This window comes from Cebidichthys violaceus, unplaced genomic scaffold (assembly GCF_023349555.1).
Source record: "Cebidichthys violaceus isolate CVI_PGR_0920_01 unplaced genomic scaffold, fCebVio1.0.p SCAF_4, whole genome shotgun sequence".
NCBI lineage: Eukaryota > Metazoa > Chordata > Actinopteri > Perciformes > Stichaeidae > Cebidichthys > Cebidichthys violaceus.
In genome coordinates, this window is record NW_027176594.1 from 18,549,883 (window position 1) to 18,577,297 (window position 27,415).

At 40.6% G+C, this 27,415-nt stretch overlaps 2 protein-coding genes across 2 annotated transcripts; both read left to right on the top strand.

The window, feature by feature from the left end:
• The first annotated feature begins 1,069 nt into the window (after positions 1-1,069).
• On the top strand, positions 1,070-6,895 carry LOC137885279 (ice-structuring protein RD1-like). Its single transcript, XM_068727482.1, has 4 exons — positions 1,070-1,240; positions 4,476-4,519; positions 4,697-4,900; positions 5,318-6,895. The coding sequence occupies exons 2-4, from the start codon at positions 4,484-4,486 to the stop codon at positions 5,339-5,341; spliced, it is 264 nt and encodes an 87-aa protein (XP_068583583.1). The 5' UTR covers positions 1,070-1,240; positions 4,476-4,483; the 3' UTR covers positions 5,342-6,895.
• Positions 6,896-15,575: 8,680 nt separating this feature from the next.
• Positions 15,576-27,068, top strand: slc24a2 (solute carrier family 24 member 2). The gene is made up of 9 exons (XM_068727202.1): positions 15,576-16,460; positions 23,196-23,231; positions 23,528-23,639; positions 24,034-24,117; positions 24,741-24,820; positions 24,987-25,136; positions 25,535-25,624; positions 26,532-26,698; positions 26,819-27,068. Exons 1-9 carry the CDS (start codon positions 15,576-15,578, stop codon positions 27,066-27,068), a joined length of 1,854 nt encoding a protein of 617 aa, XP_068583303.1.
• The last annotated feature ends 347 nt before the right edge of the window (positions 27,069-27,415 follow it).

Consider the following 27,415-nt stretch of genomic DNA (forward strand, 5'->3'; position numbering starts at 1 on the left):
GTGGTATAGTCCAGAAATAGGGGAGAGAACACAGCAAACTGTTTTCAAAGTTCTGTCCATGAGTTTTTTTCTCGTAGGCTGTAGAGTTGCTATTACACACAGTTATTGAGAAGTGAGCACACTTTCTATTACCGCTCTCTAGAACTTTACCATCGCAACCTTTTACACATCAAATGTCCTAAGCTGTCTAAAAAGAGTAGTCCTTGGTGAGCTTTCTTCTCAATGATGGTGAAGATTGTAGTCCAGAGAATTTCAAATGATCCACTCTCTCTACCACCTGGTGGTTGATGTCCCTTGGTAGTACTGTTTTTTACGGAAGTCCATCACAAGTTCTTTAGTTTTGTTGATGTTCAGTTCCAGATTGTTATTGCTGCACTGGTCCACCAGATAGGAGACCTCGTTCCTGTAAGCTGTCTCATCTCATCACTACAGGAATCAGTCCCACCAGAGTTGCATCATCAGTAACTTTTTACAGTGTCAGAGTGTGAAATACAGTCATTTGTGTATAATAGGTAGAGACTGGTGCAAACCTAGCTGTAAAAGTTTGTAGTGAGGCCTTGTGGGAATGTATTAAAAGCTGAGCCACATTCCACAAATAGGTACCAGAACGTAGGTGCCAGGCACCTGTAGATGCTACAAGATGAAGTGGAGACTGACAAGAAACATGAAAATGAGGGAACAAATAACTTGCATCCACATGTGAATTTTTCTGAGAGTCGGGATGATGAGATTGTAATTGTACAAAGACAACAACCACAGCCAGAGCCTCGTCCAGATCCTCCTCCATATCCGGATCCTGTGCCTCATCAGCCACAACAAGGACGAGGACGAGGCGGAGAAGGAGGAAGGGGAGGATTCAACAAGAGGGAAGGAGTCTGCTACATCTGCGTAAAAGAAGGCCATTGGGCCAGAGAATGCAGGCAGAGGAGGGACGGAGGAGGAGCTGCAGGAGGACAACGACAAGACACGTCATGACTGACCACACCCACTGATTCAGGTCATGCACATACTGACGAACCTGCACAGACACAGACTGATAATGAGGAAGAAGAGACATAAATATTAGATCTAGAACAAATAGAGTTGTGTTTGATGCAAGAAGAAAAACCATTTGTAACTCTAAAAGTAGAAGGGGAAGCGAAATGTAACCAATAGGGACACTTGTCTCAAACCAGTGAAGAAACCATCAACACCCTGAGGCCTAGGGAGTGTCTGTGGAAGGAGACCTGGTGCCGAGTCTGTAAGTAGAAACTGGTTGATAACCAAAAATGGCGCCACCTAGACCGTGGCATCCATTTAGACAGCCAGGGCTATGTGGAATAAGGGGAACTACAACACCCAGCCCTCCTACGGCTACATCACCTAGTAAAATCGATCCCAACAAGGGTGTTGTAACTTATCTCAATGTTACTACATTCAAGCAAGTCCTAACATTGGAAACAGGGTATACAGAGAGAAATGAATGGATAGATTGGACAATGTACTCTGCTAGTCAAATGCACTTATCTAACTGTATAGTTTGTGCCCAATCTAGACCAACGCTGGGAACAATTCCGTTCCAACTGACACCAGTAAATGATCCAACAGGTTTCAAATGTACCTTACAGTTGTTTTCTTCTCCTCAACCGCCTAGTAACAACAATTGCACCACTCTACACTATCTGTTGCCACCTGTTAAACCCAAGAAACCACCCTATTTATCGCCCTATGCAGCAAACTAGACTTGCTTCACCAGATATGTTTCAGAAGGAGTTCCTGTGGGGACCTTGAAATGGTGCAATAGTAGGTACAACATCACACAGACAACTGATGGGTATGGCAAGTCTTGGTTCAGCAACCATACAACACTTAGGGTTGACATCTGGTGGTTCTGTGGAGGTAAGAGATTTCTGTCTTCACTTCTAAGCAGCGGAGCGGAACTTGTACCTTGGTACAGTTGGTGATGCCATTCTATGCATTGCCCATGGTTGACGCCTCCCTGCGTATCCTCCTACAAACAGACCACCAGCATAGGAGTAAGAGGTCAGCGCCATCTGCGCCATCTGGCAGTTTCAGTCAGTCTGTGTACATAGATGACATCGGGGTCCCTAGGGGAGTGCCTGATGAATACAAGGCCAGAAATCAAATTGCTGCAGGGTTTGAATCAGCACTATTTTGGTGAGCAACAATAAATAAAAATGTTGATTGGATTAACTGTCTTTATAATAACCAACAGAGGTTCATCAATTACACCAGAGATGCAGTCGAAGGACTACATGGTCAGTTGGCACCGATCAGCATGATGACTTGGCAAAACAGGATGGCTTTAGACATGTTGCTGGCGGAGAAGGGAGGGGTTTGCAAAATGTTTGGTTCATCATGCTGCACTTTCATACCAAACAACACTGCACCTGACGGTTCAGTAACCAGAGCATTGCAGGGACTAACTTCACTTTCTGAAGAATTAGCAGAAAATGCTGGAATTGATGATCCTTTTGGTAGAATGCTAGAATCATGGTTCGGCAAGTGGAAAAATTTGGCCCTATCACTGTTTATTTCTATCGCTGTGGCAGTTGCTGTCCTCGCTGTTTGTGGGTGTTGTTTCATACCTTGTATGAGAGGCCTCCTACAGCGATTGATAGACACAGCACTAACTAAACAGTCTCTAGTGTACCAACAGATTCCCCAAACCGACGAAGAGTACGACACTCCAGGGGACCCTCCAGGTCCCCCACCTGACTACTATGATGACGCAATCGTGGCGTTGTTTGGACAAAATGCTGACACTGGACTGTAAAGCAACTAAGATTTGCTTGTCGAAAATTGAGAGAAGTGACATAGAGTGATGAAGAAGTTTTCTGAACTATTGCTGATAAAGACAGGACACAGCTAATTATATTCATTAAAGTTTTTGTTATTTGTTTTATGTATTTGGAGTAACATTTAAAACACATATCCAATGCTTACTTTTTGCCTTATTAAACTCATTATGTATTTTCATTATTATTATGTGTTATACTCATTATAAACAGAGTGGGAACTAGTTTTTATTTAGTTTGTTTTACAGTCACTCGTCATCAGAGATTGAGGATACCAGCCAGACGCTGTAGTCAAGTCCTCTTTCAAGGTGTTCTCTCTCTTTATTGTTTTCATTCATGTGTGAGTTCATGCAGTTCAAATTAACTATAAATATGTATAAGACTTGTTAACAAGCTAGACTGTGAAGCAGTTCTATTACACTGATCTTGATACTACTTCAATTCAGCGTTTCACTCTTAATGCTATTTTAATTCAGTGTCTGAGGAAGTGACGCCAAGATCGAAAAGTGGCCAATCCCTGGGGTGTGGCACTGTTGTCCCTCCGTATATACCTTTCCGTGGGGTGTGCCACTGTTGTTCAGCCGTATTTACCTTTCCGTGGGGTGTGCCACTGTTGTCCAACGTGTTGTAAAAATACAGAATGATATATGCATAATGCTTGTACTTTTCCATGATGCTTGGTAACTGAAAAACAGAGAGTGAAACGGCTTCATTATAGCAGTGACCTTGCAATCCACAGAATGTCTTGGAAGACAGATAACACACCTGCACTCAGTCTCACCATCGACATTTGTTTCAAAGGAAGATGAGGAAGTACTGGTTCAAACCGGTTCAAACCTTCACATTACCCTGTTATGATGCTTGTTTATCGCTGTGTATAAAATACAGAAACTAAGAGACAGATCTCTGAGCAAGCTACGTGACGCATAACTGTATGTGCTGTGACTCTGCTCCTTCTTGCAAGAATAAATCTCCTGATTATTGATTTCACACTTGGTGTCGAGTAGATTTTTTTCTAACAAGCGGTATGTACCTATCCCTGAGGCGTGCCACTGTTGTTCAGCAGTATGTACCTATCCCTGGGGTGGTATGCCAGTGCTTTTCCAACGGCACAACGTTTCCTGAAGGCAGGTGCCGCTTGAAAGTTCATATTTGTGGTTTATGCCGTTGAAACAGAGTGGTATGCCATTCATATCAGTGGTATATATATATATAAAAATATATATAGAGATATTGGCCATAATATCAGTTTCCTGGCACATCAGCAAATACTAAATCACTTTATTGTCATTTCAAAAGCCTTTCATGTATCCAAACCAGAAAATGGACAAGATAAAATAGATTCCTTTTTTAAGATGCTGTGTTGCTCTACTTTGTCAATAAGTACTAATTTATTATTTCTTACTTATAAGAATATAAAATTCCCATTACAATTGGCATAAGGAGGCGGTGCTAGTGTGACAGTCTCACAGTGGCCTACCACTTTCAGGCCAATAGGAAACGGGACATGCCGGTTGAACAGGAGCGGCCGCTCCAGGCAATTCCTCTCACGTACTGTATATCAGATGTGCAGCACATGAACCTGTCCTGTCAGATTCAAGTCTCAGATACGTCTTTCACTTCGATCTCCGCTAATTAATTCCGTTATTTTCCGTTTGTTTTTCGTTTTCTTTTCAGTGGACAAAATGACTTCAGCCTGCAGCAAGCCGTGCCATGATATGGTGAGATATTCTTGCTCCACAAAAAAAATAATTCAAAAATGTGAGCAACAGTAAAATTTATTTTTTTTACAGTTCAGAAAGACAGAGAACCTTTAAGAAAACATTTTTGAATTTTTTTTTTCAACTGTGCTATGAGAACAATAATAATGTCAGACCTTTTATTTTCTATTCTTCAAGGTGGGTGAGTCCGTGGTGGCCAACCAGCTGATCCCCATAAATACTGCTCTGACTCTGGTGATGATGAAGAAGGAGGTGGTCGAGCCAATGGGCATCGCGGGCGAGGAGATGTGGAAATTAGTGGGAATGCAAGTGAACAGGGCAGTGGCGATGGGCGACACCCTCATGCCAGAGATGGTGAAAGGGTACTGGGTGGAGAATGAGGTAAGCAAATGGGTCCTCACATTAGAGAAGCTGTAATTAGCACATGTTGTTGGTATCTTCCTTTGATTACATTTAGTTACATATTGTGGGGATTCAATTCATTGACTGATTGGTTCAGAAGGTGTTTTGAAGTTACTCCCTTGTGGAATTAGTTTTGTGTGAAGAGCTGATGGTGTGTTACGGAACACCACAGACGTATAATTAAAGATTCTGGGAGGTTGGACACAATCAGCTGACAGCCTCTCTGAGCCTGTGAAACCAGCTGACACATTGATTTAGGAGTCCTCACAAAACCCTGAGCCTTCGATGATATGCCTTAGCTTATTGTTGTGTGGTAACCTATAATGCTTGTTGTTTCCATCCTCTTCTCCCTTTTATCGCTGTCTCTCTTCTCTTCTTGCTGCTCTGTCGTTTTAGGAAGATGTTTGTCCAGAGTGCTAGATGAAGACTTCTACAAGCAGCCCTTCTCTGAGCTCATTGGTTATGTGTATGTTGCTCCAACTAACATCCTTCTCATGTTTTTTGATTTTTTTTCCCCCTCCTCCATTGTCATCAACTCCGAGCATCCAACCATTGTCATCATCTTATTACTAGTTAGAGCAGTGTTGTTACCTCTCCTTGCATTTTTTAGTTCCATATTTATTTTTAACTACTTTGATTTTGAATTGTTACATGCTTCATCTAGCTTTTTCTTTCCTCAACCACAGTAATAATTATTCCCCCATATGTCTGCATGTCAAACACATGACACACATTTCCAACAATTAACACTCGCTTACAATAATTGTATGAAGTGTTTTGTTTCTACTTAACACCTTTTTATTTATTTCCCCAAATTAATCTTCAAAATATATTATTCAGGAATAGGATGCGTATAGATTTGTTTGAAGCAAGTGTGTTTTATTAATTGGACTTTATTAATAATATGATAAATTGAACTTATAGCTGCACTAATCAATATTTTCTATCAGTGGGTCACGATTGTATAATATGAAAGAGTTTGTTTGTAGTGACGAACTCAGAGAATCATCACCCAACTCTGCAGGAAGGAACTTGTAACATATAGATCCTTTTTTACAAAAATGCTCTGGTCAAAACAAAAATAACTGCAGTTACAAAAAAGCAAACTACACAGAATAAACAGGACAACCGTCATCCGTCAAATGTGGGATGTGACGAAATGTGCAGTCTTCTGTATGATTCAGGTCTGATCAGGGAAAATATAAGCACCACCTGTTCTATTTGAGATATGCACTATGGCAGGCTTGTAAAATGTCCTCACTCAATGGCAACATTTCTCATATGTGATATGAACATCATCATCTCTGTTTGAAAAAATCTGCCCCTGCCAGCTTTTCCTCACACTTATTTAAATTGTGTTTGTAGTCTCTACCTAGATACATGTAGGCCTGTTGTGTTTGAGAGGAAGGTTACATTTTTCGAGGGTGCTACATGTGGCCCTTTAATAGTCATAGTTTCCAAATGTTGCGTAACAGCACTGTACATTACATTACATTACATTACTGTCATTTAACAGACGCTTTTATCCAAAGCGACTTACAATAAACTGTACTGAAGGTAGAGAGACAATCCTTTTTAAGAGAGACAGCAGCAAGATGATAGGCTAACAATGTCATCGTCTCATTGTGCTTTTGGATAGAAGAGACCAACTGATCTAGACAGCTGATATCATGATCAACAGCCCCAAACAATAACAGCAAGGAAATGATGAGTGTGCATTTGTGAGGAGAGTCTATTTTGTCTTTTCTCGTATGATTTTGGGATGGGCGCATGGGAGAGTTTTTCACCTGTCTCAGCTTGCTTTTTACCCAAAATATTGTATACCTATTAGAACCGTTGCCACAGGGTTCAAATTAACGTTTGCGTTTAGTTTTGATCATGGTGAAATTCTGTAACTTGCATATTGTGGTGGAAAATCATTTTACCCGATGTTGATTCTTTTTAAGCTGAAATAAAGAACATCGTGAAACAGAACTTGTCTTTTAAATGATTTATTCTTGCAAGAGGAGGCACAGTTATCCAGAGTCACAAAGCGTCTGTAGAAGTGATAAAGTCACACAGAGTGATATTGATCAAGGGTGAGGTGCTGTTTACTGGAACATCCTGGTCCAGGCCGTGGCAGAAAAAGAAGGGCTTTATCTGGGTAACAACGGACACACAGATATATACGTTTTATCCATAAGGCATAGAACATGTGCATATAAGTGCTTGTTATTCGATAGCAAGAAGAAGAGGATGTGTGCAGGCAGTCAGCTAATGCATGGATCACAAGTTATATAATGCAAGCTTGTGGTAGTTTCCACAAAAACAAGTTACAAAATAGTTTACTTATAAGAATATAAAATGTCCATCACAATTGGCATAAGGAGGCGGTGCTAGTGTGACAGTCTCACAGTGGCCTATACCATTTTCAGGCCAATAAGAAACGGGATATGTTGGTTGAACAGGAGCAGCCATCCTCCCACGTTCTGTATATTAGATGTGCAGCACATGAACCTGTCCTGTCAGATTCAAGTCTCAGCTACGGCTTTTTGTACTTGAACCACTAGATGAAGCTGTTGTACAGCTGGATTTATCCAAGCGAGATCTTCAACTCATCTCTGACTGAATACAGATAGGAACGTTGTTTAACTCCATCCAGACAGTATTGTAGTGAACTGTGAACGGTTTATTGTGTGCATTAATGTCCCAAATGTCCAAAAACACTGAGCCAAATGTCTTTTACTTATTTTTTTTATCTCCGTGAACATGCTCCAGGGCAAGACACTGAACTGTTGTCTGCTGCCGGTGCTGCTGGACTAGCAGTAATCCTGCTCTCTGTAGCTGAGGATCAGAGGATTGCCCCACGATTATGAAAGGTTGTGTGTCAGGTCTGAGGCCTCTGGTTTCATGGTGGTAGGTGAGCTGCATGGGTTATCTGAACCACTGACCTTCATCACAGATTATGAGAGCTTTATAATCAACCACTGAGTCAGACAAACTGACATTTAGCTCCAGCTGCTGGTGGAGAAAAACTCACTCCATCTTTAGATATAAAATGTGTCAGCTGTAGCTTATAAGAGGAGAAATGTGCGGTTCTCCTGCACCGAACTTCAAAAAAACCCATCAGTTTATATGTCAGCTTTTGGTACTTCATTGAATCAAGGGACTCATTTACCCAGTTCTGTTCTGTTATCCTGTGTGCATAACAATGACATACCTTTTCTTTCTTACAGAAAAATAAAAAGTAATTAGACAAACAATAATAGTGATAGCAATAGTAAATCATTTGGAAAATAATAATGATAAGAATATAGTAATAACTATAATGATACTATTATTATTATTACTACTACTACAGCTACTAATAACAATAATACCAGACACAAATGTAATATGTAGAATTAGAAATATATATAAAATATGATAAATAAATAACAGTATAAATATATAAATCAGTAGGTTTGCAACTAACAAACATTTCCGTTTATGATTATTCTGTTGAATATTCTCGATCAATCATCAAATATTTTAATCTATGTGAATTTCAGAGTCCATCCCATCCTCTCAATATCCAAGGTGAGATCTTCAGAAAAAGCAGGAAATCTCCACATATGAGAGGCCAAAAACAGCCTCCTCTGACATTCCTGCATGCAAAATAACTTTCAATCAATTGTTACAGCTCTACAATAAGTAACAATAAAATACAACTTTATATCCACAACTTAATATTCTTGTAAATTATTTATATTTTATGTTTTCGGATATGCTATTCTGGGACTTTATAAAATACTTTTCAATTAATTTGAATTTGTCACATCATATCGTAACATATGTTCTACTCAACAGTACGATGTTTTTAATCTCCTTATCCGGAAGAGATTCGTCTGTCAGTTGTCTGTCACATATGCTTCACTACTCCTGCAGCATGTCATTACTTTTTGTAAGGTTACGCCCTGTTCTGTTCTGTTCTCTTCTGTGTACTGTGTGGGATCCGTCATCAGAGTCTATAGGGTAACATAAACAGATCTGTCCTGCTCTATATTTGGTTTTGGGAAGTTCCCACTAGGCCTACATTCCGCCTCCCCCAGACAAAGTTTTTCACCAAGATATAACTCAAGGGTTAGTTCACATTCTCAAAGCATTTTGCATTGTAATGACATCACAACTCGTTTGCACGTCTGCATAAGGTAGTAGCTCACCCAAAACATTTCTGTCAATTGATTGTTTTGTCATTGTGTGATCCATACTGGTCAAAATGTTCAGATGTTTTTTCATCATAGCAGTCAACCCTGGAAATGTTTCTTATTGACAAATCTGTGTTTGGCTCTACATTCTTGTTGACACTGACTGCTTACTGTACTATACAACAATGTCCATTTTGTTTAGCTGAAAGCTATTGTGAAATCGCACTAAGATTTTTAGATTCAAAGTTTACTGAGAAAAGTAAAAACTGTACACAGAAAAATTGCATGCTCATTTGTATACAGTACATGTATTTGTGTAGCAATGTGTTACACGTACTGGAAGCAGAAAATTCACCTTTGATTTTTCATGTTAAGTCATATAGGCCTACAAACACATTTTGATATTGAATGGATAATTTTGCATGTGATGGCTCAAAAGATGAAACCATGTGAAGAGTAAGACAGTTTCACTGAGAATCAACTCATCAGTTTTGGTCAAGAAGCCATGTGCAAGTGGTTATTGTGCAAATTTGTACTTAAACTTTTACTTGAATGAACGATAAATTCAAATCTGTTGTAAACAACTAACTAATGGTTCAGAGATTTGAGCTTATTGTTTTGAAAAAAAGATGCTCATTCAAAAAGTGAGCCAAAGCGAATACTGAAACGTTGTTTTTCATTATGAACATTAAAGCATACATCTGTACAAAACACAGACCTTTCCTAGTGCGCTAAGCAGCAAAACAGGGTTATGTTAGAACAAAATAACAGTCTGATCTTACATATTTTCTTATCATATATTGGACATGTAGCATAGCCTCAGTCTTTTTTTTAGTTTCCTTGGTTGGAGTGCATGTGAGAATGACATCAGCTGATCCTATCCCAGCTAGCTAGCTTCAGCTATCCTGTTGAAATGTTCTATTCATTGACTCATTATATAGATCTCACCGATTACCTGGGCCGTTCCTGCTCACAGATGGAGGGTCTCTCTCTAAGGCGTATATAACTTAGCAGCTATTTCAGGCACAAGCCAATAAGCTGCTGCTGATCCAAGCTTCACAGAGGAACATGCATATACCTCTCGCTTTTCACTGCCTGGCCTGCCAATGAAAATGACTTAACAAGTGAGCCACTTCTCACCTTGATAGAATTAAAAAATCTATTACTCTTTTCGAGGGTGCCAATTGCTGTCCGATGCAAAATCAAGGTTTTCATCTATAACTCTCTTGGCCAAGGTTGTGCTACGGTTTGTGTCCAGACGTAATTAGGCTACATCTTAGCACGATAACTCCAGCTATCTTAGAGTCGACCCCTACCAGATCTCATTTGGTTTTTTAAGAGAAGAGCATCATAAGCTTAACCTGAGACAACTACTAAAGGTCTGGTGTAAACCTTCTGTATGGCAAGAGACTTATTTTTATTTCAAGTTCTGCAGGCGATATACCTCTGCCTACCTAGACGGAGGGTTAGGTTACCTTGTTTGGTTATGTAACAAGTTTAGCCATGTCATGACTTTACATATAGCCCTTAATATAGCAGCTATAGCTCCATGCAGAATCCTTACCGAGGTCAAACACCTCTGCACCACACCAACAGTCACCTCAGGCCATGGCATTGCATTGTTGTTTAACAGTGTGGAAATAAAGTATGTAGGCTGCATTTAATATGGGGAGCATGCGACATCTTTTATCAAAGTAATGTTTGCACAATTTGTATTTTCTCTTGTTTCCTTTATGTGAGCTTGTCCCAGAGAGTCCACAGACCCTCTGGACATTCTGAAACTTCATCATACTTTATGCAGAATGTTTTGGAAAAACACACGACTGTTCCCACAAGGTAGTGGAGCTTAACTGGCTGATGAAACAGACGGACTGTAAAAATCAATAGCAACATTTTGCTTGTGAGGGAAAGTTAGCAGCGAACGCCATTAAGCATGCCCCTGTTAAATTGGATGAGAACAGTAGGAGGTGAGAAACGATAGGTAGGTCTGGTTGGACCCCTAGCAGGGTTATGTGGTTTATATGGTTTTTTTTCACAAGCTGCAACAACAACGCTGGTATTGTTCTTACCTTGGGAGTCATCATGGCAAGATGTGGTCCTGTAGGCACCTACAGTATCAGGAACTACTTCAGAGGCAGTTTGGAATGTCTGTGGACAGATTTTTATCTCTGTGACAGCGTCGCAACCGTGCAAGACGAAACTTTACAGGTGTGTAGTTGAAAAGAAGAAGATGGGTGTGGTCCGGGCAAGGCACCAGAAGTTGGGGCGAAGGAAGAGGGGAAGGGCACCCCACACACTTTACGCCCCTGATACGATTTGGTGTGATCCCATCTCTAGTTTACTTTTACACCATTTTCATAAATCTCCATCTTCAATAACGTTTGTGATAGTCTTTATTGTAAAATTTTAAAAATATCATTCAAACTTTTCTATTTCTAATCTGCCAGTGGGGTGGGATTATTTATCTCATTTGATTTATTTTGACTTTTATAACACTTCTACACACACACACACACACACACACACACACACACACACACACACACACACACACACTGCTGCTGTAGAGGTGGGGCTATGTTAGAGACACGCTACGTAACAGAATAGGTCACATCATTTAAACTCACCTGCATGTGGCTTCTGAAGCTTACGGTTCTCTTGTGTAAAACCTGACCTGACTTGAAGTGTGCACACACACCAAACACACACACACACACTGCTCAATCAACATTTTGTTATAATTTACACTTCAAAAAATGATTTAGTTTTTTTTTATCATTTATCATTATTATTTAGTATTTGTACACATGGCATTTGTTTCCTTTGGCAAAATAAGAAGTGAGACTTAATACCATGTTATATCTATACAGTCTGATATATAATCGTATGTCCTGGGACCCGCATACTGGACCCACTGGGTCCACATTAGCATGTGTCAGTATAGGCTTAAGTGTTGTGCTACAAATTAAGGATTCAGAGCAGGTGTTGTATATCCAAAATCCAATTACAGGCATGCAGGAAATGAAAGACAGCAGAGGCATGGTGATGTCACCTCCAACAACTGGTTGTTTACAACAGGAACATGTCATGCAAACCTTTCATTTTTTTTTCTTTTCATTTTGCAAACGATCTTTTATTAAGAAAACTGCACAATGATGTCAATAATTGGAGGGAAGTATCAAAATATTGTTAGAAAAAAGAATATGTTTGTAGTCAGAAAGAAAAGGCAAATAATGAGAGAAAAACTCTGCAAAGGCATCAATATATGTAAACTAAACCCTGAAATTTAAAAAATGTTTCTTCATGCTTCTTTCAGTCGAAACAGTCTGACACCCTAATTTAAAAGTTTGAAAGCTGTAATACACACAATTATCATGCAGCATCCTCCCTGAACTATGTTGCAGCATGTTACGTCATGGAGTAGTTAGGATAGTTTTCAAGACTTTGTGCACAGCACTATGATCTGATAGAACAGTAGGCTTCAGCCCCATCAAGCTGTAAGCTTGTTGTGTAAGACGCATTTGCTTGGGTGTGGGGAGAAATGATACATGACACTGGGGGAGGTGGGGACAGGTGGAGAGAGGAAGATGGCATTGATCCTTGTTCTTGGACAGGATAGGGAGAAGAGAAGGAGGGGAAAGGTAGAGGGGGAGATATACTGAAGTAGGGAAGGAGGGAGGCCGTATCAAAGGTGGGAGGAACATTGAGAGGGAAGGAGGAGCCCTTGGTTCCTGGGCTTCTGACCTGGCGTCTCGGAGCTCCACCTTGGCTGAGGGAGCAAAATCTCACTGAGGATTTACTGTTGGGACCTTCAGACTGAACTCTGAGCTCTCGAGGACTTTTCTCCTTTTGGAATTCAATTTTCTGGAATATTCATTCAGAGACTCAGACCTGCTGGAGTCGTGAACGGGAGATTTCCAAGTGTGGTATGAGAAAAATATATATTTGTGTGCTTTTTGTGTGTGTAGCTGTTAATAGAGTTGAGCTTGATTCTTAAACTACTACTACAACTGTGCAACTTTCAGAGCACAGTTGGTTTTGAAAATGTTGGTTAAATGTTCTACTGTAACAGATTGGTGTCCCAAATTAATAATGGGGATTGTGTAGGATTTATGAGATGCAATTACAACATTGCAGTTTGTCCCAGTGTAGCTGTGGCAGCCTTGAATAACACCTATGTTCATTGCTTATTTTTTGTCACTCAAATTCACTGATCATTGATTCTATTTGACTTTGTGCAGCGGCATCAGTGTGCAGGGCCTGAGGCTAATCTAAGTATAACTTCTCAGGGATTAAATAGCTCCCTAATGAGCTTTCACTAATGTCCAAGCTTCACTTAAGGTAGAGATAACACTGCAAGTTCTCAGCACAATGACAAGGAAGCCACAGAACTTTAACAGAATCACTGCTATTAATACAATCAACCGTTATTAGCAATACAGCACTGACTATAGTTCCAGTTACAAGAAAAAAATAATATTTCAGCTCTTATTCAGACTTTCAAATATGTTTTATCATTCTGTGATACATCTTTGTAAGTTTACATACATATGAGTAACTTAAAAACAGTCAACACAGAATAATTTGCCCAGCAATTATTATTCATCTGAGCCTTAAAAGATAAGAGTCAAATCATGGAATCTATCAGCAGCAGACTCAAATATAGACCTTACAGTTCCAATAAAATCAGTAGCATCATATTGAGCAAATACTTAGAATAGACAGTTCAACAAATATTATTGGTTTATTATCACTGATGCAATTGTATGTAAGCAAATTTAAATGGTGTAGCAAGTCGTGGTAGGGATCATTCTAGCTACTTTATACACTTTTTTATCAGTTAGTTTAATCTAAAATAATAATAATAATAACACATATATTTTTTATAGTGCTTTAAAGGTTACTCAAAGGCACTTTACATGGTAAAACAGAAACAATAAAATCAATAACAATACAAACAAGGCAGATAGATGACATTATAACGGTAAGAAACAACACAAAAACAATCATAACTCGCACCACAGGTTAAAAGCAGATTTAAATAGACGAGTTTTAAGTGCAGTTTTGAAAGGGGCGAGTGACAGAGAATGTCTGAGGTGCAGAGGGAGAGAGTTCCAGAGGAAGGGTGCAGTAATAGAGAAGGCGCTGTCCCCCCAGGTCCGATGTTGGACAGAGTAGGGGGGGCAAGGAGGTTGGGGTCGGCGGACCCGAGGTTGCGGTTGGGAGCGTGTCGGTGCAGGAGGTCCGAAAAGTATGAAGGGGCGAGGTTATGAAGAGCTTTATATGTGATGAGGAGAATCTTGAACTGGATTATTTGCTGAATGGGGAGCCAGTGGAGGTTTTGAAGGACTGGGGTGATGTGGTCTCTGGTGCAGGAGTGGGAGAGCAGACGGGCAGCTGAGTTCTGGATGTATTGTAGTTTGTTGATGATTTTGGTGGGTGAGCCGTACAGGATGCCGTTGCAGTAGTCCAGTCGAGAGGTGATGAAGGCGTGGATGAGCGTCTCAGCGGCTGAGGAGAAGAGGGAGGGCTGTAGACAGGTAATGTTTTTGACATGAAAGAAGATGTCTTTTGTGATGGGATTGGCGTGGCGTTCGAAGGAGAGGGTTTGATCAAAAATTATTCCAAGGTTACGGACATGTGTGGAAGCAGGAACAGTGGTGCCACCGATGCAGGGGGAGACGTTGTGGTGGGATTTGTTTAGTGATTTGAGGCCGATGATGAGGATTTAAGATTTGTCGCTGTTGAGTTTAACAAAGTTGGCTTGCATCCTTTATGTCTTTGAGGCAGTTGGTTGATGGATTTGTGGAAGAAGTAGAGCTTTGTGTCGTCAGCATAGCAGTGGATAATAATATACCATATCTTATTCATCATATGTTTTGCATTTAAAGCCATTGTCTGCTAATAACTCAGTTTAGTTGTTAGATGTATTGTGTGGTTTAAAAAGTACAATATTTCCCTCTGAGATGTCGTGGTAGAAAGCAGCAGAAAATAGAAATACTCAACAAGTGTCTCAAAATTGTACATAGCTACAGAACTTGAATACATGTATCACTTCGAATGAGGCCTGTAAGTGGATGGATATCAGAAGTGGAAAAAGTTTGAATTAAGACAACATATTAACACTCATTAAGACGCTGTTCTTTATGCATTCTGTTCTAATTGTGTACACTAATTGTTTATAGTTATTTTAAAAATCTGCTCACTGAGATTAAAACACTCTTTTTATTTCTCTGTCTTGCAGTGACTAATATGAGGAATATGCCTTTGAATGGGCTAGATCCTGGAATCAGACTGCAGGGCTTCCATTATGCTTAGACTGGGAAGCAGCATGCTAACAAATCGGTGAACTGTTGCGGCCAGTCAAACCCCCACCCTCGTAGCCACCTGCACCACCAACCCAGCTTCGGGGGTGACTCCAGACACTTCCACTCTGCCTGACAATCTAGGCCAACACCATGGATTTCCTGCTAAGAAGTCGAGATCGGATGGCTCTCTCCAGCTCTGAGCCTCTTCTGGGCCCTCAAAGCAGCTGCACCAGGCACCACTACCATGGCGTCAAAAGAAAGCTGCGGCCCGGACGAATTCTGGGCTTCATCATTAGCATGGTGGCTGTCTGCACATTCTGTTCATGGAGTGCCTTGTCACTGGTCACAGCAGTGGCCAAGGAGCTGGAGTCGTCCGCTGAGGGTTCGGCAGAGGCGGCAGTGCCCCAAAGAACTCTTCTGCAGTACCACAACCTCTCTGCCGTGCCAGAGGACAAACCGGTGGCCATGAAATCATCTGAAATAGAGATGAATCACGGGGACTACCCAACAGACTACTTTAGCGTGGAGGACAGACGTCAGGGCTATGTGTTTTTTCATATGTTTGGCATGCTGTACATGTTCATAGCCTTAGCAATTGTCTGTGATGAGTTCTTTGTTCCTGCGCTCACTGTTATCACAGAGAGGCTGCAGATATCTGATGATGTAGCAGGAGCCACCTTCATGGCAGCAGGTGGCTCAGCCCCGGAGCTCTTCACTTCTGTCATAGGAGTCTTTGTCTCCCACAGTAACGTGGGCATCGGTACCATCGTGGGCTCCGCTGTCTTCAACATCCTGTTTGTGATAGGGATGTGCGCCCTGTTCTCCAAAGAGGTGCTTAACCTCACCTGGTGGCCTCTGTTCAGAGATGTCTCATTCTATATTGTTGGCTTGCTCATGCTCATCTATTTCTTTCTGGATAATGAAATCACGTTCGGGGAAAGTCTCGGTCTGCTGTCGTGCTACACCTGCTACGTGACATTCATGAAGTTCAATGCCAAAATAGAACTTCTCATCAAGACAATCCTGGGCAGCAACCAGGTGGACGAGCTGGAGACGGCACCAAAGGTGAGTCTGACTCCATCCATCATTCCATTTATCTATCTGTCCAATTGTCCATCTATCCATCCATCCATTTGTTCATCAATCCCTTCATCCACTCATTCATCCATTCATCTTCCCTTATTACCTCTCTTTTGATGACCACTCTACCCTTTACTTTATGTTTTCACCCCATCTCAGTTGCCATCATCTGATCCTTACGTTCATCCCTCCATCCATCCATACATACATTACACAGCGTACCCAACACCAACAACTCTCAACAGTTTCTAACGCAGGAAAAATGAAGTAAAAATCTCTCAAAGCTGAAAATAGCCAACTAAGATTCAGAAGGGGAAAGCGCAGCTCTTTTTTGTGTCTTTAAGTGAACATTTGTGATTCTTGACATGAGTTTCTGATAAGTGGATGGAGTTACAACATTTCTAGAATGGAACCCTGACTGTTCTTTTGTCAGTATCTTTTGGCTGAAATCTGGACATCTGTTGGTGACTGATCTGAGGAAAGCATTTGTTTGTCACAATGAATAAGATCCCAGAGTGAACCTGTTTCGGCCACTGACCCCGAGAATAGTAGTGCTCTTGTTCTGGGAACCAGACAGGGTGTTGAACAGACAACACTTTGTCAAGCAGCCAAAACCTCTTGACTTCTTCTCTGGAAGGATATAAAGCTTTGTCTTAGCCTGCCACCTGCTCGGACATTGCTAGACGCTGAGCCAGACTGCAGCCTCTTGATGCTGACTAGGCCTATGGGCCTCATCTTCCGTCACTACTTTTAATGACTGAGTCCAGACCAAAGTCTCAGATTAGGGCTCATGTAACAGAGCTGGTCCATAAAATGTCCCCACTTCAGATAACTTTTGATGCTAGTGAATATTTAATACATATAAACCCTGAACATCCGAACTACACCAGCCTGAATTTATTCAAATACATTTAACTTTCAGTCAAAATTTGGTTATCCTTTTATTTATTCAGTTTTAAAATCACTTTCTTATAGTGACAAGCGAAGCACATTATAGCTATGTAGTTATAGTTTTACATATAGCCAGTAAAAACACGATAAAAAACATTGCAAAATATCTAAATATCACCCACACTCATACATAGTATTATTTCTAAATGATGTGAATAGTGTTTATTCTTTCACACTATGAGTCATACTCACAGGATGCTGACCTATGACAAGACACTTACCAATCACTTCACAATCACAAAACCAATCACTTCATGGCAGCCGGGAAGAGATGATGGGGAAGTGTCATTTTGAGATTAGCTTGGAGTGCTCTTTGAGCTGCTTACTGCTGTGTTTAAGACAGTCAAGACAAGAGGGGAGAAATGAGGCTGCGTTCAAAAGGTTCAACTGCGACACATAAAAACACAAAAAGTCTATTTTTCAAGTCTGCCTCTGCATCCTTTTCTGTCTGTGTGTGTAGTTGGAGTCAGATCTGTTGCTCTCCGATGTTGTAATCTCAAACGGCGCTCAGGTGGCAAAAACTAAAACCACAATAGGCTGATCTAAGAGCAGCTCGCTCACAGCCTACCAGCCGACCCATCACCACTTCTTCAGGGGCGTTAACAGTGCGCCGCTGCACATGATCTGGGTTTGTTTGTCTGAAAAGATGAATTACAAATAATGCACATTTTATTTCATCATAGGCCAATAAAGTGAAATCTTGTGCTATAAAAGATATACAGAAAGAAATTGTTAAGATGCAATAGCGATTGACAACACTTTAGAGAAGGAGGCAACTATTTTTATGGTAGTGATTCAGGCCAGGAGAAGTTCTCCCGTTATAGGGAACAGATGAGCTCATGATCACCTGCTTTAAAACTCCTCCCCTTAAATGCTTAGGTAACTCTTTTCTTTTCTTTTTTTATATTGGATTGGTATTAGTAATAGTAATCATTTTGTACTTCTTCAGGTTGATCAAAACATTTTAGTTTTTATTAAACATGTTTTATTTCAACCAAATCCATTCACCAGGAATCAGTTACTGTCAATTACGATGCGATTTTTTTCCCAGACCGTGAATGTATCATCTGAACTGTGTCCACTTTTGTAAATTGCATGTTCTTCTTGTAATAAACATGTGAGCATGCAGTATATTTGGGTGCTGATCAGCGTTGTTACAGAAGCTCTGTTTGACATGCATGCCCTTCTGGGAATCAGCTGTTCTTCAGGCTGCCGCCCCTCAGCCCAAGAACAGCTTTTCTGTCGTTCTGCACTTGATGTCCAACCGCCTTGCCCTCATGTGTCGGTAGCTGCTTAATAATCCCTCGGGTTAATGCTCCCCAATCCCATTAGAGCCACTAATAATAGTCAGGTTCTCTCTGAAAGGAGCAAGAATCAGCAGATCACTGAGAGAAAGATGACTGGCTGCTCTGTCCTTTGCCTCCAGTCATGCTCATAACCTTGGTGTGGTTTTTATTTGAATTATATCTGGATGTTTTCGGTTGCTCTTGCACAGAGCATAGAGTGTCTACAAAGAGAGGGTGAGAAAGAGAAGATCTGATGGTTTTCTTGCTGATGGCGCTAAAGACGACAATCCTCTCTGATCCCCTTATCAACTGCTTACCTGCGGTGACGACAGAGAACATGCAGCCCACTGTCCCTCTCTCTAATATAATGTTAAAATGTTTCTTGTAATCATTATTATCAGACCTGGAATACAATGCAGCAGCGCAGTGCATCTGCAACTTCATACAAAATTAAACTGAAGGTTTCTTGGCATAGTATTATACTAGTTATTATGTATTACACGTTAGTAAGTACAGTTCTATTGTTGCCCATAACAGAACATAAGAGAACATAATATTCATCATGACCCAAAGTGCCGATGCAATTGATTTATGTAATTATCCAACAAAACCCAGCTGAAATGATACAACCTTTATTTAACAACAGTGACACTTCATACCGTCTTGTTAGTTGTGTTCTGGGGTCAGCACAAAGCTCATCTGATGGATTCTATACTTGTACAGCAGACCTAACTTTTTAATTTCAGATTATTGTGATCACGATCAAAACCCTCTGTCCAATGCAGCAGTGAAAAGGAATGCATCTATAACTCTTGATGTATTCTGTTGAGCACATAATCATTATACTCCTCTGCCATTTGGAGTATAACTGAAGTTAAACTGAGCAGTTGTGTCGCTGAAAATGCTTTTTAATATTTGCTGACCGATGACAGTGACAGGGAAATGTTTGACAGGACGGTGACCTGTGAAGGTTGCTGCGGGACTTTACACGCAGGCTTGAAAAATAGCAGTCTAAAAGGGGTGATCTCTGCAGATTAATCCTGGCTAAGTCCCACAGCTCGGACAGTCAGGTGGCGAGAGAGAGAGAGAGAGAGAGAGAGAGAGAGAGAGAGAGAGAGAGAAGTGGGGGGTGGGGGGGGGTGGAAATGTGTGGAAAATCTGAAAAGGCGATCGGACTGTCCCTCAATGATGACAATGATGATGATTGGGATGAAAGGTGTGAATCTGTAGGATTTTAGAATTTGGAATTATTCCAGCGTTTGTTGATCGGGGATGAGACCAGCAGGAGCATCTCAGTCAAAAGTATATGAATATTTTAAGCTTGAGGCTTTCGTCTTCTTCTCATCACCTTCGGGTCTCAAACAGCTCTGTTATATCATGAACAAGCTGGGATTTGCTTGTAGAGACTCTTTACTTACCATAGTTTGGATGTAAATTGAAATTTTGCTTTATTATTTACATCTTATAAATATGGCCCATGGGGAGCTGTTCTGTTTAAGTCAGTGACAAGAGATGTACACTACAGACCAATGAGCTGGAACTGAGCTTCATCTGTAACCGAAAAAAAAAAAAAATGCATCAAATATTGAACAAAAAAGGAAAACATGCCGCTTTATACTGGAAGCAATATTTGTAGATATTAGCAATGTAGTGGCAAAGCTTTTTTGGCATTTCATGCTTGCTTTCATCAATAGATTATCCAATCTGTAAATGTATTATTATATCTACCAAAGTAGAAATGTTTGTACGCTAACAATCTTAACAATGTATCTTAACTTTTTTTATCTGAGAGTAGATGCCTCTTAATTATCGGATTGTGTAACAGTTGAGTGAGTGATTTTATTCCTACATCCTGTTGGGTGACAAGCAAAAAGAGATTTGGAGAATGTTCTGTTTTTTGTTTTAAATCCCTTTACTTGCCGGAATTCATTTGAGACAGGTTTTTGGTGATTAGTCATCGGTGATTCATGGAGGGAAGCTGAGGAGAGGTTTAACCTCACAAACACATCAGAGCTGAGAAGAGTGACATAAGGGTGTAAGGTGACAAAGATTAGCAGCTTTTCAATATAACTTACAGTATGTCATGCAGAGTATAAACATGTTGCACAATGCAGCAGTTCTCTGACTATACTGCCGTATAACTGGTCTAATCGAAATACAGTTTCAGTCTCAGCAGAGTCCACAGCAGGTTGCGAGTGTCTTTTGTCATCAAGCAGCTCTCAGGAGCCATGTGAGCACCAACCAATGTGAACTAATGCCCAACCGGCCTCTGCCATTAGAGCTGGAGCAGCAATCACATGAGCAGGTGTCCACAACTTCTTCTGTTATGTTACTTGTTAACGTTAACTTAAATACATTTCTGTTCATTTTGTTCGATAAAAACAACTGATAACGTGAAATACCTCTATCTTCACTCAAAAAGAAATAAGCTCGGCTTTGAGAACTTGGTCACACATTTAGGAAATGAAATCCTGTGTTTGAGCCAAACCTGGACTGGAAAAACATATGACAAGTGGTACCCCCTTCAAAAACAAACAGAAAACCCTTATCTTAAGCCTTGTTTTTTTTTGCTGCCATAACAGCAGCAGGTGTCTTGTCAGATGCAAGCTAAAGGGATTAACTTCTCAAACTGAGGCCTCCATCATGAAAACGTGTCAACAACAAAACCCTCCACCACTCTGCTTGCTGCCGGTGGTTGTCTGCCTTGTTCAGATACCTCCGTTACTGGCTGTCTTTGTAGGACATTTGAGATCTTTAAAAGGAATTGGGAAGTCTGGAAAAAGGCACGGAATAGTAACCTCGGCTGTGTGACGTAATCGTTTGTGTAAGCTAACTCTGTATTAAGTTTAGCGCTATTTAAGGAAAACGATGAGCCACATGTGCCACAGATCGCAGCTCTTTGGTTAATACTACCTTTAAATCTGTTATGAGGGTGTGCGAGCGAGTGAGTTTACTTTAAAATACTTAAACACACTGTAAATGTTCATAAAAACCTTCTTCTTCTTGAGCAATACACAAAGACAGAAAATAACAGACATGTTGATTTGCTGTTTGCTTTGGAAATCAGTGTATTTAATTTCTTTAGTACGGCTAGGAATCACAAAAGGGCAAAAGCATCTAGTATGGTTAAAACCTCTGCACATCAGTTAAACCAAGAGAAACTGAATGGTTAGACAAACTGTGCCCCAGTTTATGAAGATCAGTTGTGAAATATGAATTAAACTGATTTGTTACACTGTTACACATAAATAGTGGTTTTGATTCTCCATTATATTACATTCTAAATCCTAAGCTTTCTAAATTGACCCAACCATCAATTGTACTTCATTTCTACCCACAATATAAATATGTTGTGGTTAGAAATTAAGTAAAATTGTCTCTGTTCTTTGCTTTATTCTTCCCCATCTTTTTTTTTAAAGAGCAAACTTGCATCGATTCACGACATCTAAACATTCAATAAAAGCTTTTTTTATTGAGCTTGACTTTAGAACACTTTTTTCCAGGGCAGAACGCCACAGTGTGGTTGCTCCCATTGTGACGTAACCTACCTCTACGGGAAAGCTACAGAGACCAGTACTGGTTAGTATAGTGAATATTTTGTGTGGCGGAAAAGACCCGCCTGGCGAATAATTTCAAAAGTTCCAGTCGTAGCAATAATTGCTAAGTTAATACAATTAGAACAGCTCACACAAACCTCAACTACAATTACGTTTTGCATTTGACAAAACAATATCTACTCACAAGAAGTTATGTTCGTCCCACACCAAACCCTCCCCACTGCTGACATCAACCACCTCAAAAACCACCACCACAGTCTCTATCTGTTCCAGCCAGTGGACTGAGAGTGTGTGTGTGTGTGTGTGTGTGTTTGTATGTGTGTGTGTTTGTCTACTGTATGTTGTGACACCTCTGTGCTGTAAATATTCTCTGAAGAAATTACTGGGGTTGAGATTACTGTGTGAGTCCTCCTCCAGACTACAAGACTCAAAACCTCTGGCACTGGTTCACTCCCACTGAGAAGACGAGGTCGTGTCACAAACACGTGTGACACATGTTTTCTCCAGTGGAAGTGTTTTACATTGATGAAGTAACTTAGCTGTAGAGGTTAAAGACTGCGGCTGTGGTCTTCCTGAAAAAAGAAAACAAATAAATAGATACGTATTGCTTTGGGAGTTTGTGCGTGTTTTCAATGTTCATTCATTATTTTACTGAATGTCTGGTGAGTAAACAAGACATAAAGAGTTCATAAGGGTTTATTTAGTGTAGTGTAGCTATCGATTCATTCTTTTACCAATCGCCTCCCCAATCCAACAATACAACACAGTCTGAGCATATATTGAAATTAGTATTTTCTGCGGGCCTAATGTGTTGGATTGCATACAATACATGCATATGTGTTACTGTCTCTACTCCCTGTGTATACTGTATATGAGAGAACATATACTGTCCATATATATTGATTTCTTTCTCTGTGTCTTAAAAGGTCAATGCACCTGGAGATGACGAGAACAAGCTGATGGTGAGTTTGTTTTGTGTGTGTGAACTTCTCTGTGTGATCCCGGTAGCGTCTGGTGCAGGTCATGTTTATGTAGAAAGTTGAAAGATGTCCAGATACATATTCTACAAGTACACTAGTAAAGATATGACATTCAAACTACCGCTCATAAAATGATTTGGCAATGTTTTAGAAGTTTCGTGAGTTCATAAAAATGTTAAATGGAGCCAAAGGTAGGACAAGTATGCACACATTCATTTATTTTGCATTGAATATAATGTATATTTGTATATGTTTCTGTATTTGTGATATTTTTATAGGCCAAACCGAGGCTGCAGAGGGAAGGCAGCTGCGCTTCTCTACACAACTCACTGATGAGAAACAGCATCTTCCAGCTGATGATACACACCCTCGACCCTCTCAGTGACGAAGGTATGGGTAAGCAAACAACAAAAACACAACACCACACAAACACACACCTACACACACACACAAATGCAAAAAAGATGTAATGTTATTACAATGAAACAGAGCATGCGCTGTGGATGTGAATTCAATCAACAGTATATTTTTTACACAAACAGCTTTGGTGAAGATTATGTTTAGGATCAGAATTAGGTTGAGAAAATGTTTCTATGTACAACAGTGGATCTTCATTCGTCTAACCACTTTCCACTTCTTAGTATTTCCTTACTTCTTTCTTAGAAAAGAATCAGTGGGAAACATCTTCCCCCCCATTGCACATGGCATGTATATACATATATAATACTTAATATCACAAATGTTCAGCGGACAACGCTGGGTAACGGAGTGTCTGTTGTTTCAGGACCTTTCAAAGAGAAGGCATCAATCCTTCACAAAATGGCCAAGCAGAAGTGTAAAGAAGAAGCTGCCTGTGCCAACGGTGTAGGTGAGCAACAGGGAACTATGGGAGTCTATTTGTCCCAATCAAAGATCGAGCGACAGATCAATCGTCAAATCTTTAATCAATTAAGAACTGTGTCTATAGATGAATGGTGAAAACAATACGCAAAGTGATGAATAGTTTGTTAATCAGAAATGAATAACTGGACTCTGGACAGTGAGAAGATTCTATTTGTGATTTTATGTCAAAATGTATGGCTGAAGTTATCAACTCTTTTAGCTTGAAACCTTTTTTTTGAAGGTCATGATTGCTTAAAGTAACGTAATGCTGTCTTTCAGTAAGTGCAACAATACGTATGTGGTAGTTTCAATCAAGTTATCAGCTGACTGACTGATTTGTCAATTGATCTGTGATTTGGTCTATTCAGGGGCATGTATGTGATGCTGTGTATGGATGACCTCAGAAAATTATTGTTCTTAAAATATATTTCGTTTCTCCACATAGGAGCCCTCTCCCAGCCACAACCTCCAAGAAATGCAAATTGTACAGTTTCAGCTCTTTTTCTTTAAGTTATTAGATACCATCTTTTTTATTTCAAATGAATACTGTTCTTGTGAACAAGTTCCTTAAACTCTGTTTTTAATATGGCTTCTTTTCCTTCCCTCAAGCTGATAAAAACATCCCCAACAGTTCAAATGTTGCAGTGGAAGTCACACCACCCATGAACGGTGTTGCGGGAGGAGACGAGGTATGGCTTTTATCTTTCAGCATTCCTCCAAGTTCACAAAGTTAAACCATACGTTTTGTTTTTTAAAAAGCATGATGGAAAATGTGTATGTATTATAAATGAATATACATGAATAATTATCTTAATATAAATACAGTTGTTGTAAAGTAATGAACTCTTTCTTCAGGGTGGTGAAGAAGAAGAAGAAGAAGAGGAGGAAGAAGACCAGCCTCTGAGCCTGGCCTGGCCCAACACCAACAGAAAACGGTTCACCTACCTTTGCATCCTGCCCATTGTCTTTCCACTGTGGCTCACACTGCCCGACGTCAGGAGAGAGGTGACAACATACACACACACACACACACACACACACACACACACACACACACACACACACACACACACACACATGATATGTAAAGCATGTTTTGTGTGAGGAAACATGCAGAAACAACTTGGAGTTGCAATCAAGTAAATATTTTTTGCACGACTACATATTCACATTCTGTATTGAAGAGTTTCTGGTTCTGGAAGCATGAGAAACGTAGAATATCTAAGATTATACACGTGTCTCTTATTTTGTTAATTTACTGCATGACCTGCTCAATAGTTTTGTGAGTAACTGCAGGTTCCAAAATACTGTTTTATATGTTGACGTTGGTATCGGGCTCTAGGTTGGGCCAAAGAATAATTGATTGAGTGGTCGTTTGACTTTGTTTCTCTTGTGGTTTTCAGAGCTCAGCGAGGTTCTTCCCTGTCACCTTCCTCGGCTCCATTAGTTGGATTGCTTTCTTCTCCTACCTGATGGTGTGGTGGGCTCACCAGGTACTTCACACACACACACACACACACACACACACACACACACACACACACACACACACACACACACACACACACACACACACACACACACAGACATACAAACACACATTCTTTCTCTATTTCTACATACACCAACTTTATTTCCTGCTCTATTCTCTTACTGAGGCTTGTCTTATAAGTCAGTGCAGCAGTCAGAGTGTTGAACGTGTGACTACGGCAGCTAATCCTAACTAATCTGCCTTGATCCACGGCCAGATCAACCTGTAGCGTTCTATTTTAATAACAGCGCAGATGCAGACAGGCCTGAAGCAGGAGGTCATGTGAGCAAGGAGGAGACGCACCTGCTGTTTTAGTTCACACGAGCGCTGAGCGCCGTGAGCTAGGTGAGGTGTGTTAGGTGAAGTGATCAGTCTCTATCGCCTCAGCGTGTCGTGTTATCGCTCTTAGACTGCAATACTAAACACAGTGGAGCATAAAAGAAGAAGGTCTTCTGTTAATTTCAGGAGATCTTGAACGTTTGTCGTAGGCCAGAAAGGAAATATCACAATTCAGTATTATTCAATTCCTTACTTAAGAAAAATGTTACTGTCTCCATGCTATGGGGACACAAAAGATCAACACAAAGGCGCACTGCTTACACTTGTCTTTGCACGGCTACAAAATCTTTTTCTGTCCTTCCTGCCACCTTGAAACTCACAAAAGACATTCTATAACTATAACCTCAAATCTGCCTCTACAGCATGATTATGTTTACTTTTTGTTTGTACATTTGGCATATGTATAATTTGAATATTTGATGTGTACTGAAAATCTCTAAAACTCTTTATGTCAAAACAATGTTCTGGGCAATGTGTAAAAGGCGGGACTGTGTTTCTGACACAGTTTCTAAACTTCGTCTTGCTTTCAGGTTGGAGAAACGTTCTGGATCACAGAGGAGATAATGGGTCTAACAATATTAGCAGCTGGCACTTCGATCCCTGACCTGATCACCAGTGTGATTGTAGCGCGAAAAGGCCTCGGTGACATGGCCGTGTCCAGCTCTGTGGGCTCAAACATCTTTGACATCACCGTGGGGTGAGTCCAGCAGAGAAAAAACACACACGGAGTAATATCTGTTTTCATTTGACAGCAAGTGCTGTTCGTCTCTCATAACTCAAATAACTCTTCTCTGTTGTGTTCCTCTCCTCCCTCCAGTCTACCGTTCCCCTGGCTCGTTTACAACATCATCAACGACTTCAAGCCAGTAGAGGTGAGCAGCAACGGCTTGTTCTGCGCCATTGTCCTCCTCTTCATCATGCTCCTCTTCGTCATCATCTCCATCGCGGCTTGCAAGTGGAGAATGAGCAAGTTTCTGGGCCTTCTCATGTTCCTGCTCTACTTCGTCTTCCTCATCGTCAGCGTCATGCTGGAGGACAAAGTCATCACCTGCCCCATCACCGTCTGAGAGGGAAAGAGAGCCAGAAATTAGGCGCGAATGTGCTTGCGTGTGCAGTGGGATTTACAACAGGAGAGGGAAAAAAATGTTCACACAGACACAAACTGTCTCTTATCTGTCTCACTTACATACACAGTAGAAGACTGCATGCACACGGACACACACACACACACACACACACACACACACACTCAAGTGAAAGGTGAAGAAAACAAACACACACAGGTTGTGGATGTGAGTTAGGCAGAGACGCTGACTTAAATCAACACTGGAAATTCATACCGGTGCATCACACCCGTCCATCAGCTGGCAAACAAGCCTCTACATCATCAATGGACTTTATACCACCCAATAGG